Below are 14,806 nucleotides of genomic sequence, written 5' to 3' on the forward strand. Positions count from 1 at the left end.
TATATTTTGAGTGTGAATAGTATGCGTTTGTGTAAGAAATGGGGGAAATACAAATATATTTGCTCATATTTGAAAAAGAAATAATGGAGGGAAAACCCCCAAAGCTTATAAAAAGTAGTGACCTATACGGGAAGGAAGAGAATGGGGGGAGGGGATGAGGATGGAAGCTGGACTTCCTTTAATGGGCCCTTATAATTCTCACCCTGAGACCACGTTTCAACATAATTAAAAATTAAAAAGATAACCAGCTGTCATGCAATAGGAAGGACAGAGTATCACCTATGACATATTCTTGCCAAAACAAAAACAAAACCCTAGAAATGGAATCTAAACAAGTGCCTAGAGCTACTGCAGGGAGACAGGAACAAGGTAAACAGCACCACAAGGACACAATGTGGAGCATTCTAAAGGACAAATGGTCTTTCTTCCACCAAAAAATCCAGGAAAAAGGGGAGGGTAACAAAAACAGAAGACATTAAGTAGACAGATGGATAAATGGATAAATGGATAAATGGACAGATGGATCGAGAAGAAGAGAACCAACACCTGGAAGGGGGTTCACCAAAACTGTCAACTGTGGTTACCTCGAGGTAGAGGGATTTGGGGCAATTTTTACTTTTCCCTTCACAGTTTCCTGCGTTGTTTGCTCTGTTTTTCTTTTGACGACGAATGCATATTATTCCCCCCCCACCAACCCCGCATTTTTATTTAGAAAAATTTAAACCTACAGAAAAGCTGGAAGAACAGTACAACGAGCACTTGTCAGTCCTTCATCTTGATTCACCAATTGCTAAACATTGGCACAGCTGCTTTTTTCCTCTCTGTACTCACGTGTTTTTCTGAACCATCTGGAAGGAAGTTGCAAGTATCATGACATTTTGCCCCTAAATACTTCAGCACATGTCTCCTAAGTAAAAGGACATTCTTCTACATAAATCACAATACCATTACCACACCTAAGAAACTTCACACTAAATAAGTTTATTTTATAATAATCAGTTCACATTCAAATTTCACCACTTGTACCTAAGACGATTTTTATAGTTGTTTTCCTTTCTTAACCCAGGACTGAAGCCTAGATCATTGCATTCTATTTTTATTATAGCCCTCTAGACTTCCTTAACATAGAACTGTATCCCTACCCTTAACATTTACTTCTTTTTATTTTTTGGATAACAATCATTTTTTGAAGAGTCCAGGTGTCTTGAGGAACATCCCAGAATCTGGACTTTTCTGTCTCCTCATAGTAAGATTCAGGGGGAGTGCTCTGGCAGAACGACATCAGGGTGGGGTGTACCGCCCAGCACGTGACCTCAGGATACAGGCAGGGTGTCTGTCCTGTGCTGGGGACGCCGTGCTCGCTCACTGGAGCAGGTGGCATCCACCATCTCACTCCCTTGTGACGGTACCTTTCTCCTTTGCGATGGGTGAGTAACCTCAGGAGGGAAACTTTGAGACTGTTTCCCAGAACATTTTGTCCAGTGGTTTTAGCATCATTTGATGCTACTTGTCGGTATCAGTTGTTACCCTGATGTCTACAAAATGATGGCTTTCTAAGCCTATCGTTCCTTCCATTTTTATAACTGGCATTCTTCTGTAAAGGACGGCTCTTCCTCCTCTTGCCTCGCTTTTCAGTATCACTAAGAATTTATAGGTATATAAGGTTTTCTAAAAAATAATAATCTTATGCAAAGTTCTGTAAGAAGCACATTAAAACAATCGCACCCTTATCCTCCAGGGTCAGAGGCAGGACCCAAGGAAGACACTGTCCCACCATCATCTAAGTCACCCAGAAGGACCACTGCAGGCAAGTCAGGGCTGGTCTGCCTTCGCTCTGATTAAATCCCACCTGGGATTTGTGGGTCTCCTTTGAACGGTGGCCAGAGGCTGCATTTATAAGTGTTAAGTAGACATTTCATGTATTAGAAGTGTGTCAACCACCCAGGAAGTGTTTTCTGACAGCTCCCAGGTGCCCTGAAAGCTGAAGGCGGATGTTCCAGAGCCGATGCCCTTGAGAACGCAATTTAGAGCGTTCTCTACACTAACCACAGTCAGTGTCTGTAGAAAAACTGACGGGTTCTTAAATCTGCGAAGCTCTTGTTAAGAAATGATTTACTTCATTTAAGTGTTCTGCACTGGGAGAGGTACGTAGACAATGGGCTGTCTGAGCTTTACAGATAAGCTTTGTAAAAAATGTAATGCTCGTCGGTTTAGTAAATCCAACTAAGAAACACAGATGAATCTCTAAACTAGCATATGATGTTAGGAAAGCCACTCCGGGTACAAACACGCTTAGACAGTGAGCTAGGAGGCACGGCAGCCACCGCCATCAGGACTGTTCACGGTTCTTTCCCACTCGGGCTGGGCAATCGGCTCAGGACACCAGGCTGACAACCTTCCCGCCGCCCACTACTTCTGGTGTTGGGGTCGGGGCACCTCACAGCCAGCCACTGCTCGACTTCACCAGCCATTTCCTTAAGCACTTCTTTCCAGTCTCAGCCGAGGCTACTCTGAGGGTGGGAGAGTGGATCAATCTTGCCGGTGCAGGAACAGGGAGAACCGGACTCTAGGACCACTTTAGCAGCCACCAATCGGGGCAAGTCACCTCTGCTCTCCGAGCCTCAGTTTACCCACCTATAAAATGGCTACAATTTACTTATCTCCCGAGGTTGCTGTGAAGATCCAATGAGACAGTGGGTGTGCAAAGTGTCCTGAGAATTGTAAATCTGAGTGTTCCAGTTCGTGATGAAATAAGAGCTGGACGGAGGCAATGAGGTGGGGATTTAAAAGCCTCTCGGCTCTCTTCCCCCCTCACACCCCATCCACCCGACCCGGGCAGAGGACCACGGAGGAAGGGGACACGGCTCCATCTTCCTGGACGCTGTCAGCCAGCAGCACCAGAGCCGCGGGAAACTGACCTGCACAAGACTCAGCAAAGGCTTCGGTTCTCCGCCCACCCTTAGAACTTAGATCCAACCCAACTGTATTCCTTTAACCTAATTAGGGCGAAAGAATCGCTAAAGTCAATTCTGAAAGACACTCACCAGTCAGGCCTTGAAGTCCGTGGGCCTGACAATTGGCCGCCTCCATGAGACCAAGGGGTACAGATGGAAGGCAGCTTGCTCAGGTGCCAGCCTGTCAGTTGGATTAAAATGACTCATTTATTTACCCGAGAACCTCACAAAGTGCTTTTACTAACAGGGAGAGGGGGCCTGCGGCTCTCTGAGCAAGGGACGCAGCAAATTCGCCTCTGCTGCCTTCCCGTCCTGCCAAAGTCATTACTGCGGCGTGTGGAAAGCCATCAGCGGGGCACAGGCCCCCGTCGTCCGGGTGACAGATTGGGCTGCGTAATCAGAGGGGGAAGGAGAGAGCGCAGAAGCTGTCAGAGGCGCGAGATCTTGGCTGGAGCCGCCAAAAAGCTGGCAACATGAGTTAGCGTAACTGAGTCAATAGCCAACCATCTCCAAATGATCTTGCCATTAACACGAATGAAATATGAGCGGAAAAGATAAACTTCGCCTAAAAAGCATACCCCAGAGAAAACCGAGAAAGTCTCCATTTCTTCAGGGGTGCTGAAGGGACATTCTTGGGATGCTTACAGCCCCCCTCCTTTGTCTCCTGGCCGCCTGGCACAGCGAAATTTCCCAGGAGGAGAGGAAATTAAGAACCGCGCAGACCTAATGGTGTGTTTCGAGCAAAAAAAAAAAAAAGAGAGAGAGAGAGAGAGAAGGGGGAGGAGAGCAGCACAGGTGCTTTAGGTATCTTCTGAAAAAGGAGGCATGTGTGGACAAGCACAAAACATTCCAAGGCATACTCAGCCAGCGGATGCAGGTGGAGCCGGAAGTGCCTCTCCTTGCTGGGAAAAGGCCAAGGCACTGGGTACATACATCCAGGGACAACCAGGGAGGGCCACGCATCAGCCCTAAAACTAGAGGGGGCTTGGAAACGCCACATTTTAGTCACTCGGTGGGGTTTCTCCTTCCCAACCCCTCAACTTAACAGTGGTATTAAAAAAACCTCTGGCTTAGGGTGAGTGCTTCACTGTAAGCCGGAGGAAATATTCTGCTTCTTTTGATTTCTTAACTCCATTGAGGAAAGTGGGCTTTGAACTTCCAAATGACTCCTTCCTGCTAATACCTGCTCCCTCCTTAACTTGGGTTCTTCTTAGATCCAGTTTTCTAGAGGACACAAACTTACATTTCAAATATGTAAGGACTTCTCTTTCCCAGACTGGTCTCTCCTCCCTGACCATCTTTTCACCTCTGCCCAGACTCATCGGGGTCACACGTGTACTGAGAACCCACATTATACAGCCATGTACCAGGTCCCGCAAGATTGCGTGAAGTTAAGAAGATCCTTGCTTTTAAAATGTTTAAGATGAAAGGAAACACAGACACACACACACACACAGACACACACACAGACACACCTTTAACTTTCTTCACAATAGAAAAGATATAAGGGAGGAAAATGGGGTCGAGGGAGGGATTTTCTAGAAGTAAAGGAAACAGCAGAATTGTGAGCTTTTGTGTGGTTACACCACAATTCCCAACTTCTCACACAAGACAGTCAGTCTTCTGGCCTCATTAAAACGATCTCGGGTCGATAAATCAAAATGGCAAAAGATACGGTGCAAAGGGGGAAAGTCCCCACGCAACCATTAACAAGTGGTTCCCTTTATCCAGAGAAGCGAGTCCTCCATCTGCCTTGTCCTGCTGTGGCCCCGTTGCTCATTAACACCCAGGAGGCTCCCGAGAGCTTTCAGAGCCCGGCAAGTAACAGGCTGCTGAAAAGGACGCAGTGACAACATCTCCCCAACCCAGGCCCCACCTATCACAGCCAAAGCATCTCAGACACCCCAAGTTTCCGCCTATAGCAAACAAACACGGCAGAAGTAGAAGGAAGACTGGGCAGGAAAGAAGAACTTCTCACCACTGGGGACTCTGGGCTTGTACCCTGGCTTAGAAATGGAGAGGAATGAGCTCCCACCCAGCTCCTTTCCAGTAATTTCCTAAAGCAGAATAAAGAAAAGATGAGACTGGCAGAGGCTCTGCATGCTGGACGTGACCTGGGCCAGAAAGGGAACACGCACCAAGGGACTTACAGAAATCAGATTGTGGCAAGCGAGAGCTTGCTTTTCACGTGGCACCCGGGACTGGCAGGGGGCAGAGGTGCCAAGTCAGTGGTGCTCCTCATCTAGCTGACGTCACCTGCCTGCAGGCAGCAGCCAACAGGACAAGGAAGTCATCATATGCTTTTGACCCCATCGAGAATCACATTTCAGAAAATGATCGTTTCTTCCAGAGAGCTACTAAAAAAAACCCCAAAAACAAAACAAAAAACGGAACTTCAAATACCTGGAGTTTTCTTTGAGACTTAGAGCTCACCCATGTCTGTAAAGAACATGGCAGCATTTGCACACTAGGAGACTCAATAATTTCCCACCAGGGACAAATCCAGCATCTTAAGGGTCAAAGATAAAGCATTTCGTTCTGGTCCTAACCCAAATTCCAACACACAGGTTCCTACTGCCTTCTGTTTTAATATAGATGATCTGTAACATTCACTCTTCAGATAACACCATATATATGAAAAAGTAAACTTATTCCCAGTGAGCACTTTTTTTTTCATGTCACAAACAATTCTTTATTGGAATGTTTGAGAGAATCCCATAGGTAAAACTAAATTCTTTATTTTATTGATTTTTTTAACAAAGAAGTTTATTTTATTTATTCATTTTCTTTAAAGATTTATTTATTATTATTATTTTTTTAAATTTATTTTTGGCTGCATCGGGTCTTAGCTGCGGCACACGGGCTCTTCATTGTGGTGGGCAGGCTTCTCTCTAGTTGTGGCGCGAGGATTTTCTCTTCTCTAGTTGTGCTGCGTGGGCTCCAGGGCACGTAGGCTCTGCATTTTGCAGCACGCGGGCTGTCGTCCAGGCGCACGAGCTCAGTAGTTGTGGCACGTGGGCTTAGCTGCCCCGCGGCATGTGGGATCTTAGTTCCCTGACCAGGGATCGAACCTGCGTCCCCTGCATTGTAAGGCGGATTCTTTACTACTGGACCACCAGGGAATTCCTATTTTATTTATTTTTTATTTTTTTATTTCTTATGGAAGTATAGTTGATTTACAATGTTGTGTTAGTTTCTGGTGTACAGCAAAGTGATTCAGTTTATATATGTATATATATATACATGTGTATCTATACATACACACACATATTCTTTTTTTTTTTGGCTGTGTTGAGTCTTTGTTGCTGCTTGCAGGCTTTCACTAGTTGCGGCGAGCGGGGGCTACTCTTTGTTGCGGTTCGCGGGCTTCTCATTGAGGTGGCTTCTCTTGTTGCGGAGCATGGGCTCTAGGCATGCGGGCTTCAGTAGTTGTGGCACACGGGCTCAGTAGTTGTGGCGCACGGGCTTAGTTGCTCCACGGCATGTGGGATCTTCCAGGACCAGGGCTCGAGCCCATGTCCCCTGCATTGGCAGGCGGATTCTTAACCACTGCACCACCAGGGAAGTCCCATATTCTTTTTCATATTCTTTTCCATTTTGGTTTATTACAGGAAACTGAATATAGTTCCCTGTGCTATACAGTAGGACCTTGTTGTTTACCTATTTTATATATAGTAGTTTGTATCTGCTAATCCCAAACTCCTAATTTATCCCTCCCCCATTCCCTTTCCCCTTTGGTAACCGTAAGTTTGTTTTAAATGTCTGTGAGTCTGTTTCTGTTTTGTAAACAAGTTCATTTGTATCACATTTTAGATTCCACACATAGGTGATATCATATATTTGTCTTTCTCTGTCTGACTTACTTCACTTAGTATGATCACCTCTAGGTCCATCCACGTCACGGCAAATGGCATTATTTCATTCTTTGTTATGGCTGAGTAGTATTCCCCAATGATCAAGTATATTAATCTCAGCCTCAGTCTTTAGAAAAAGACATGTATCAGTGATTCTCAGCACGGAGTTTCCTGAGCCCCAGCTGTCCTCCCACTTAACCCACGAACACCGGGTGCCTGCCGCTCTGTGCCAGGCGCTGGGATGGGAAACACAGCCCCCGTCCTCGTGAGCCTGCGCTCTGGTGGGAAGACACCTAGACCAGTTGTGAGGAGCGTCATAAAGAAATGCAGGGCCCGCTGGGAGTGCCTCGTGGGGAAGAACTGGGGCTTCTGTTTCCTGAAAAACTGCCACTGAAGCTGAGACCTACGAAGGGGTTAGTCTAAGTCAGCATGGTGTGTCCCAGGCCGAGGGAGCTCATGTACCAGGGCCCCAAGGCCAGAAAAAGTAAGAATGACACATTCAAGGAGTTGAAAGAGGGCCCTGTTTGGCTGAAGGACAGGCAGCAAGAGGGAAAGTGGAGACAGAGGAAACAGGAAGGGGTCAGGCTCCAGAAGTGTCAACAGACAAGAGGATTTTTGACAAATTTCTTTATCAAGTAGATTACTTGGACTCATCTTCGCTTTAGACCAGGCATGTGAAGACAGTTTTAGAGCAAACACAAACATCTGACTTGATGGGCTTCATAAAGAGAAGGGCTACTTGTTCAGACTCAGATCTCCTCGAGGCAAGCATTCCAGGAGCAACTGCTCTCAGATCTGAAGGACCAGAGCCGGCGGAACCACTATTTGCCACACACACGAGAATCCGCAGGTCACCGGGCAGGCCGTCTTGTAGATGATCATGCATATATACACACACGAGAAACAAAGCTGCACTCGCTCACAAACTCTCAATTTAGAAAGAAAACAATCTCTATTACCTTTGAAACTAAATAGAGAACAGGAGTTCCTTAAAAAGCAATTGTATTAAACGAGGCCTAGACAGGCATTCAAGTAGCTAAATGTCTTTGCTTCTACCTAGCCCTTGTTCACAGGATTACTAAGTTGACGGTGCAATTTCATTACTGTATATATAGGGATTTCTCAAATAACCAGTTGGGGATTAAGTTACATCTTCCAAGATGGCACAAACAGGGAAGGCATTTTAATCTTGGGAGCCAGCAGCAACTTTGGTGAAGTGAGTCCCCAGAGAAGCAGGGACGTTGAAGGTGTGAGTTTTCAATCTCAAAAGATCACAAGAGGCGTGCACGAAAAAGGTCACTGCGGTGCTGGAGGAGGCGGCTACCCACGACTGCAAAGACGGAGGCCGAGTGAGCTGGCCCTGAAAACTGTGGGGCAAATGACAGCTCTGGACAACAGCACATAAAATCTGTCCAAGCGCATCTATTTTCCGTTAAGAAAAGGTGAGCAGAGGCAAGTAGAGTGATTTTGTTGTGAAAAGACGTTCTCAGCTCTAATTACTCCCGATAGCTGTAATTTACAAGTTCTTGGTGGAGAGAAATCGCCGAGATTCACACGTTTTCAGACAAACAGCTGCCACTATTAGTGAGCAAACTGCCAAGTCTTCCGCGCGGTGGCAGCCCGCTATCTGTGGCAGTAAGGTGACAAACCAGGAGTGCAAAGAGACCGGCCACACCAAGCGACCCCCGGAATTCCTGTTCCCTGTGGGGCCGGTGACCCCAAGGCAAATCGTCAGGGGACGAAAACCTGCCACCGCCATCACAACAATTGTGAACCCTCCGCGGAGCGCAGGATGATACATACCGTGCAGAGAAGAACCCCTGTTTTGGAATGTGAGAACTCTTGGAACACTGCCGTTCTCTCCTACAAAACAAGGAAAAACAGGGCCTTCATAACTCTGAGATCGAGCCCAGCAAGGTAGGCTTAGAGTCTCATAACTCTCCCAATTTTCTACTGCTATAACTATTTTTAGGCACAGAGGGAGAAGTTTTGCCAAGAAAGAGGAAGAAGTGGATTCTTCACATCTTCCAACAAGACCCTATACCTACACGACCAGGCTTCTTGGACTGCGGCAGAGTAACAAGCTTTGAGGGCAGCACGTTTCATTAAGACAATGCCGGGGTGGGGGGGGTTGGGGGGGGGGGTCGGTGGCCAACACCCAGAGCAAGGAGGGCCAAAGGCCACGAGTTCCTGCACTCAGGGTTCCCAACTCAGAATTTACTCTAACACCTTTTCTACAGGTGGTCTAGAGGCTGAACAACAACCAACGTTTCCTATGGGGCAATTTTCTTAAAAACTGATTTTTAAAAAGATTTTCAAATTATAAAAGCCATATATTTTAACTGTAGAAAAATTATACTTCAAGTCAAAGGAAGGAAATTAAATCATCCTACCACTCAAAACAAACCACCACCGCTGGCAACACCTTGAGGTTTCCTGAGCCCCTTTCTAGGCGAAACATAACCAAATATGTGGCTTTTTAAAAACTGGCATCATGGTTCTTACACTCCTAACATGCTCTTATTATATATCAACTGAATGTGGACATCTTTTCATGCCAATAAATAGCCCCAAACCGCCTCGTCTCCCGTGACTATACCACACGCAGCTGAATGGGAGCCCCGCCACCACGTGACCAACGCCCCACTCCTGACAACTGAGGTTGTCTGCACTGCTTACCATCACAGACAACGCTGCGATAAACAGGTCTGTAGGCAAGTCACCGTGCTCGTGCTTAACTATTCCCTTGGGGTAAATTCCTAAAGGCAGACTTGCTGGACCAAAAGGCCTTGGGCGTGAACTTGCAGGGGCCACACTGGGGTGTGTTTAAGTCACAGTGCTGCCAGCAGTTAAGACTTGGCCATGTCCCTCTGTCAGCAGCAACAACAAAAAGGAAATATACCCAAATCACTGAAGATTTGGAAAAAAGAAAGAAGTGAAGTCTCTCTTTCCGCTCTGACACCAAGGTGTACCTCGTTCTGGCCTTTCGCGGGTACACGTCCCATCACGTGACTGGACCCCAGGCTGCACCTCACTGAGCGCAGTGGACAGTGACGACCGGCACGTAGGGAGTGCACCAGGTACCAGAGGCTGGCCTGCACTTTACGTGTCTGAATGTATCCGATCCTCAAAGCAACCCAATGAGCAGCTACTGTCACCACCCTCACTTCCAGAGGAAGAAACCGAGGCACAGAGAGGTTGAGTAACTTGCCCAAGGCACGTGCATACACTGTTAATACAGGACTGAACTGAGATCTGAACCCAGGGAATTTATGGCTGCACTGTAGTCAAAATCAGAAAAAATCAGGAAAGTTCATAAAAGCCCGTGAAACTAATCTTAAAGACCAGACATACTGTACTCAGGTTTGGGGTAAGGAACACAGCCACCAAAGCCCTGAGCATCCATCGCAGCTATCATGCAGCAACTTCTTCAAACAGCAGCTCCTCTCTGACGCTCTAATACTTGGTTAGGGTCACGTCAGTCACTTAGGGAGACCACACTAAGGTCATGTGGAGCAGGGGGCAGGGTGACAAGCCAGGAAGACACGATGGGGGCAGTTTTTAGCTTAGTCCCCTGGGACAAGACACTGCACCAATATTTAGAAAACGAAATACAGAGATCCTCCCTGCCACCTTCTACCCATCTCATAGGGAGGGTGTGAAGGCTAAACACTTAATAAACAAGACAAGTAGAATACTAACAATTATTAAACGATGAAAAAACCGCACTTTTCCTGAAAGAGAAATAACAGCAATAATGGCACGTGACATTACCCAATGCTCACTCTGCACCAGGCCACGTACTAAGGACTTGATCTGCATTCACTCAGTGAGTCGCCACAACAACCCCAGGAAGTACGTACTACTGTTCCCTCCACCTCACAGGCACGGACATTGAGGCACAGAGAGGTTAAATGCTTTCCTGAGGTCACACAGCCAGTGAATGGCAGAGTCAGCACCAGAACACAAGCAGTCTGCCCCCAGAGCACACGGCTGTAAACACCCTACCCAGTTACCACCCTGTTACAATGACAGATGCACAGTCTGAAATAATCTAACTGCAGAATCTTCTGTTGACACATTCAAACCCCTAGATCCTTGAGTCCACATCCAGCTCCTTCATCATCCTCACACCTACCCTGCAGGATGGCTCTGCAGAAAACAGACCTACAGTATTGATAAAATCAGTTAAAAATAAAAGCAAACCCATAAATGGCATTACATTATGAAATCAACAAACTTGATTGAACTGGGGATCCTGAAGGTAAAAATTAAGAGTTTACAAAACTAAAGCTGGAATATTCAGGAAATTCTGTATAGTCTTGTGTTAAATAAGAAGCTGTGGGCTTCCCTGGTGGCGCAGTGGTTAAGAATCCACCTCCCAATGCAGGGGACACAGGTTCGAGCCCTGGTCCGGGAAGATCCCACATGCTGCAGAGCAACTAAGCCCGTGCGCCACAACTACTGAGCCTGCGCTCTAGAGCCCTCGAGCCACAACTACTAAGCCGGCACACCTATAGCCCGCGCTCCGCAACAAGACAAGCCACTGCAATGAGAAGCCCGCGCACCGCAACGAAGAGTAGCCCCCACTCGCCGCAACTAGAGAAAGCCCGCGCGCAGCAACGAAGACCCAACACAGCCAAAACTAAATAAAATAAATTTATATAAAAAAAAAGAAGCTGTGTCCTTGAGTAACCTTGAGCAACTTCACTTTTCTAAACCTCCGTTTCCTTAATTATTAAAACAAAAAGAGGGGCTGGACTTGATGACCTTTAATGTCTCCTTTAGCTCTAAAAATGTTCTGATTTTTAAAAGGTGGTTCTAGTCAAACCTTATTCCAATTTCTGGCTTTCTTTCAAGCTTTCTAATTTTCTAAGCTGCCTGGTAACCTCTGCTCTAGGACAAGATGGCTCCCGTTTCCAAGCCCTGCTTGTCCTTCCTGCCACAATTCCAGAGAGTTCATCTCATTCTACACCCCGCTCGACTCCCTAAATGGATGGCCTGCCTACCAGTAGTGGAATGAGAGTGAACGTAGCTAAGTACCTAAGATGAGGAAAATGTTCCACTCTTCTTCCTGATCAAAAATATTCGCCAGCGCTGAGCCCCCGCAGCCCCTCTGGAACCCAGCGTCCTCTCCCAACCCAAGTGTTCCGAGTGAAAGCGCTGCATCTTGTTGACAATGACAGCAGTCACGCTCAGCAGTACCATATGGGAGCCACAATTTAGCTCCATTAATGCTCTTAATTTGAAGACATCAAGCCCTAATTACACACTGGGTACTAAAAAGGCAAAACCCTTCCCTGGTGCCAGCTACTTAGTGGTACTCTGTTGCCTTAACAGCTGGTTGGGGTACAGTCAGGCCAAGCTGGGCCTGCGAGCTCTCTCGGGTGGAAGAGACCAGCTCCCGGAGCAAAAGCAAACGGGAACAATAGGCTTCCCCTTGCCCCATCGACACAGCCGTGTCACCCGCTTTGGCCTCTGGTGGGTCGCCCACTCTAGCCACGTTCTTTCCTGGCCCAGCGGGGCCCCTAGGGAAGCCAGGGCCAACCCGGGAGGACAGGCTCACCTCCTGCTCCAGGTTGCCGTGCAGCCGCAGAAATTTTAACCGCGTGGAGGCACATGGCAACCCACCTGGGGCCAGGGCCCCTGAGCCGCTCAGCAGGGTCTGGAGGAAGAGGTTGTAGTGGAAGTCCACCAGCTCGCAACTCGAGAAAAAGATGATCATCTTCTGGTCTCTCTCAAACTACATCGATACAAAGGGGGAAAAACCACCACGTGTTTTTAAGATCAGGTGACACTTAAAATGAATCTCTTTCTAAAACACATGGGCAGGCTAGCCCCGATCTGGAAACAGAGGTGACAGATGGCTTTGAATTATTTTTAAAAATAACAGATCCTCCACACTACAAAGAATGTAGGACAGGAAAATGACATAGCTGCAAACTTGAACAGGCCTCCTGCATCTGAGAAAAACAATTATGCTTCAGAGCGAAGTTGCCCTTAGCTGTGTCCCTCTCACTCACTCGGTCCCGCCACACACGGCACTCCCCGGCAGGGACTCTGCACACGCAGTCAGTCTTGAAGCTGCACCCTCAAGCCCTTCCACCTACTATCTACCCATACACCAGAGAAAGTTATCACGTGAATCTAGTAAATATACAAATACAATGATTCTTTAAAAAAACACGAGCACAGGCCCCTGTATTGCCTCACATCCAGCATGTGTGTACCACCTGTGACATTCCCGGTATCAGTCCCAGGAAAGGTATTTGAGGCAGATCTTCAGTTGAACATAATGGCCACCAGTGACCTCTGAGTCTTCACCGCAATCCTAGAACCACTGACTGAAAAGATCTCTGCTAAGGTCTGCGCTTGCACCACAGCTCAGTTTGGAAACTTCTGTGTGTGTCTCAGCTCACTGCCTCAATGCCCGACGTGAACAGAACCGTGGTCTTTCCCCGGATCAGGCTGGACCCAGTCCCCAGACCTACCTTGCATTTCTGCAGGATGAAGCCCGCTAGGGAGACGAGCCTCAGTTTGCTGGGAACCACCGTCACGTACTGCTCGAGGCTCGCTGGTATGGCAAAGCTGTCCAGCTCATCGCTAGCTCGTGGGGGAGAAGCTTCAGGAATGGCTTTGCTCTTTGGGTTCGACTGGTCATGGCTTTCATCCAGGACAGAAATACTGACTGGGTCGTGTAAACTGATATCAGCTAGCCACGTTACACCTTGGAGAAAAGGCGAAAAGGACAAAACAACTGACAGGCACATGCTGTAGAACTGGTCACACCTGCACAGCCCCCAACACCACACATCCAGGCTTATTAAGAAACTCCTGATGGGTATCCCCAAATGCCAGCACTGATCTGCCCCACTGTCAGTCCAGCGGAGACCCATCTATTTCTTCCCAGGGCCCAAAAGCCCATCCACACCACCGGTGTCTCTAAACTCTGACCTGTGGAAGACCACTGAAACAGATGTCTGCCCACCACCCCCCAGAAAGGGTTCTGTGGTCAAGTAAGTTATGAAAACCCTGATGAAAAGCCTTCCTGGGATTCTTTCCCAGGGTTTCCCGGGTTTACAGGTCTTCTCAGGACCTTTATTGTATAAATGTGCACATGAATCTCCAAGAGGAGGAGGTAACGTGTGGCATTTCCCCAACTTTTTGAGCACAGAACCCCCTTTCCATGGATTATCTCTCTCTTTCTTTCTTTAATATTTATTTATTTATTTTATTTTTGGCTGCGTTGGGTCTTAGTTGCAGCACGCGGGCTCTCTAGTTGTGGCGCGCAGACTCCGTAGTTGTGGTGCTTGGGCTCCAGAGCATGTGGGCTCTGTAGCTTGCGGGCAGGTGCAGGCTCTCTAGTTGAGGCACCTGGGCTCAGTAGTTGAGGCATGCGGGCTTAGCTTCCCCGCGGCACGTGGGATCTTGGTTCCCCGACCAGGGATCGAACCCGCATTCCCTGCGTTGGAAGGAGGATTCTTAACCACTGGACCACCAGGGAAGTCCCATGGATTATCTCTTAAAGTCACTGTTAGTTAGGATACACTCTGAGAACTGCTGGTGGGTCACGTGGATGGCATGTGGTACGTGTGCACCAGAGCAGGCTAGTAAACCGAGTAAAGTGACATAAGAACATGAGAGCTGAGTTGTCGCTCAGACAGGGAGTCACGTGCGGGGGGTCCTGGTGGAGAGTGATACAACTTTTCCAAGCCTAGGTGTTCCCATCAACAAAAGAGAGCTAAGAAATTCCATCTTACGATGATGGAAAGACAGAAATGAGCTTACAGAATATATTCTTTAGGACAGATTTCTCTTTAGGAGAAAGGCAGGGTGATTACACCAAAAAATGAGCTGGGATAGAGGTCACCACCTTCAGGACAAGAGCCCTGCTCTCAGCGGGCAGCAATCGCGATCAGAGCCTCACGAGACCACCAGGTGGGCGGCAGGCAGCCTCCTCCCCCCCTCCACACCCTGACGGAGCACAGCAGCCTCTCC

General features: G+C 47.6%; 1 protein-coding gene across 3 annotated transcripts in view; it reads right to left on the reverse strand.

Annotated features, from left to right (window-relative positions):
* Nucleotides 1–14,806, reverse strand: part of DDX31 (DEAD-box helicase 31) — a 72,707-nt gene that overhangs the window by 38,037 nt on the left and 19,864 nt on the right. The window contains exons 12-14 of one of the 3 annotated variants that reach the window (XM_036854864.1): nt 13,300–13,535; nt 12,375–12,551; nt 8,612–8,671 (exon numbers count right to left, since the gene is read on the reverse strand). In XM_036854864.1, coding sequence (XP_036710759.1) covers nt 8,612–8,671; nt 12,375–12,551; nt 13,300–13,535 — 473 coding nt within the window. The remainder of the gene's footprint in view (nt 1–8,611; nt 8,672–12,374; nt 12,552–13,299; nt 13,536–14,806) is intronic. The other 2 variants (XM_036854865.1, XM_036854866.1) reach the window with 2 other exon arrangements.

This window comes from Balaenoptera musculus, chromosome 6 (genome assembly GCF_009873245.2).
Source record: "Balaenoptera musculus isolate JJ_BM4_2016_0621 chromosome 6, mBalMus1.pri.v3, whole genome shotgun sequence".
Taxonomy (NCBI): domain Eukaryota; kingdom Metazoa; phylum Chordata; class Mammalia; order Artiodactyla; family Balaenopteridae; genus Balaenoptera; species Balaenoptera musculus.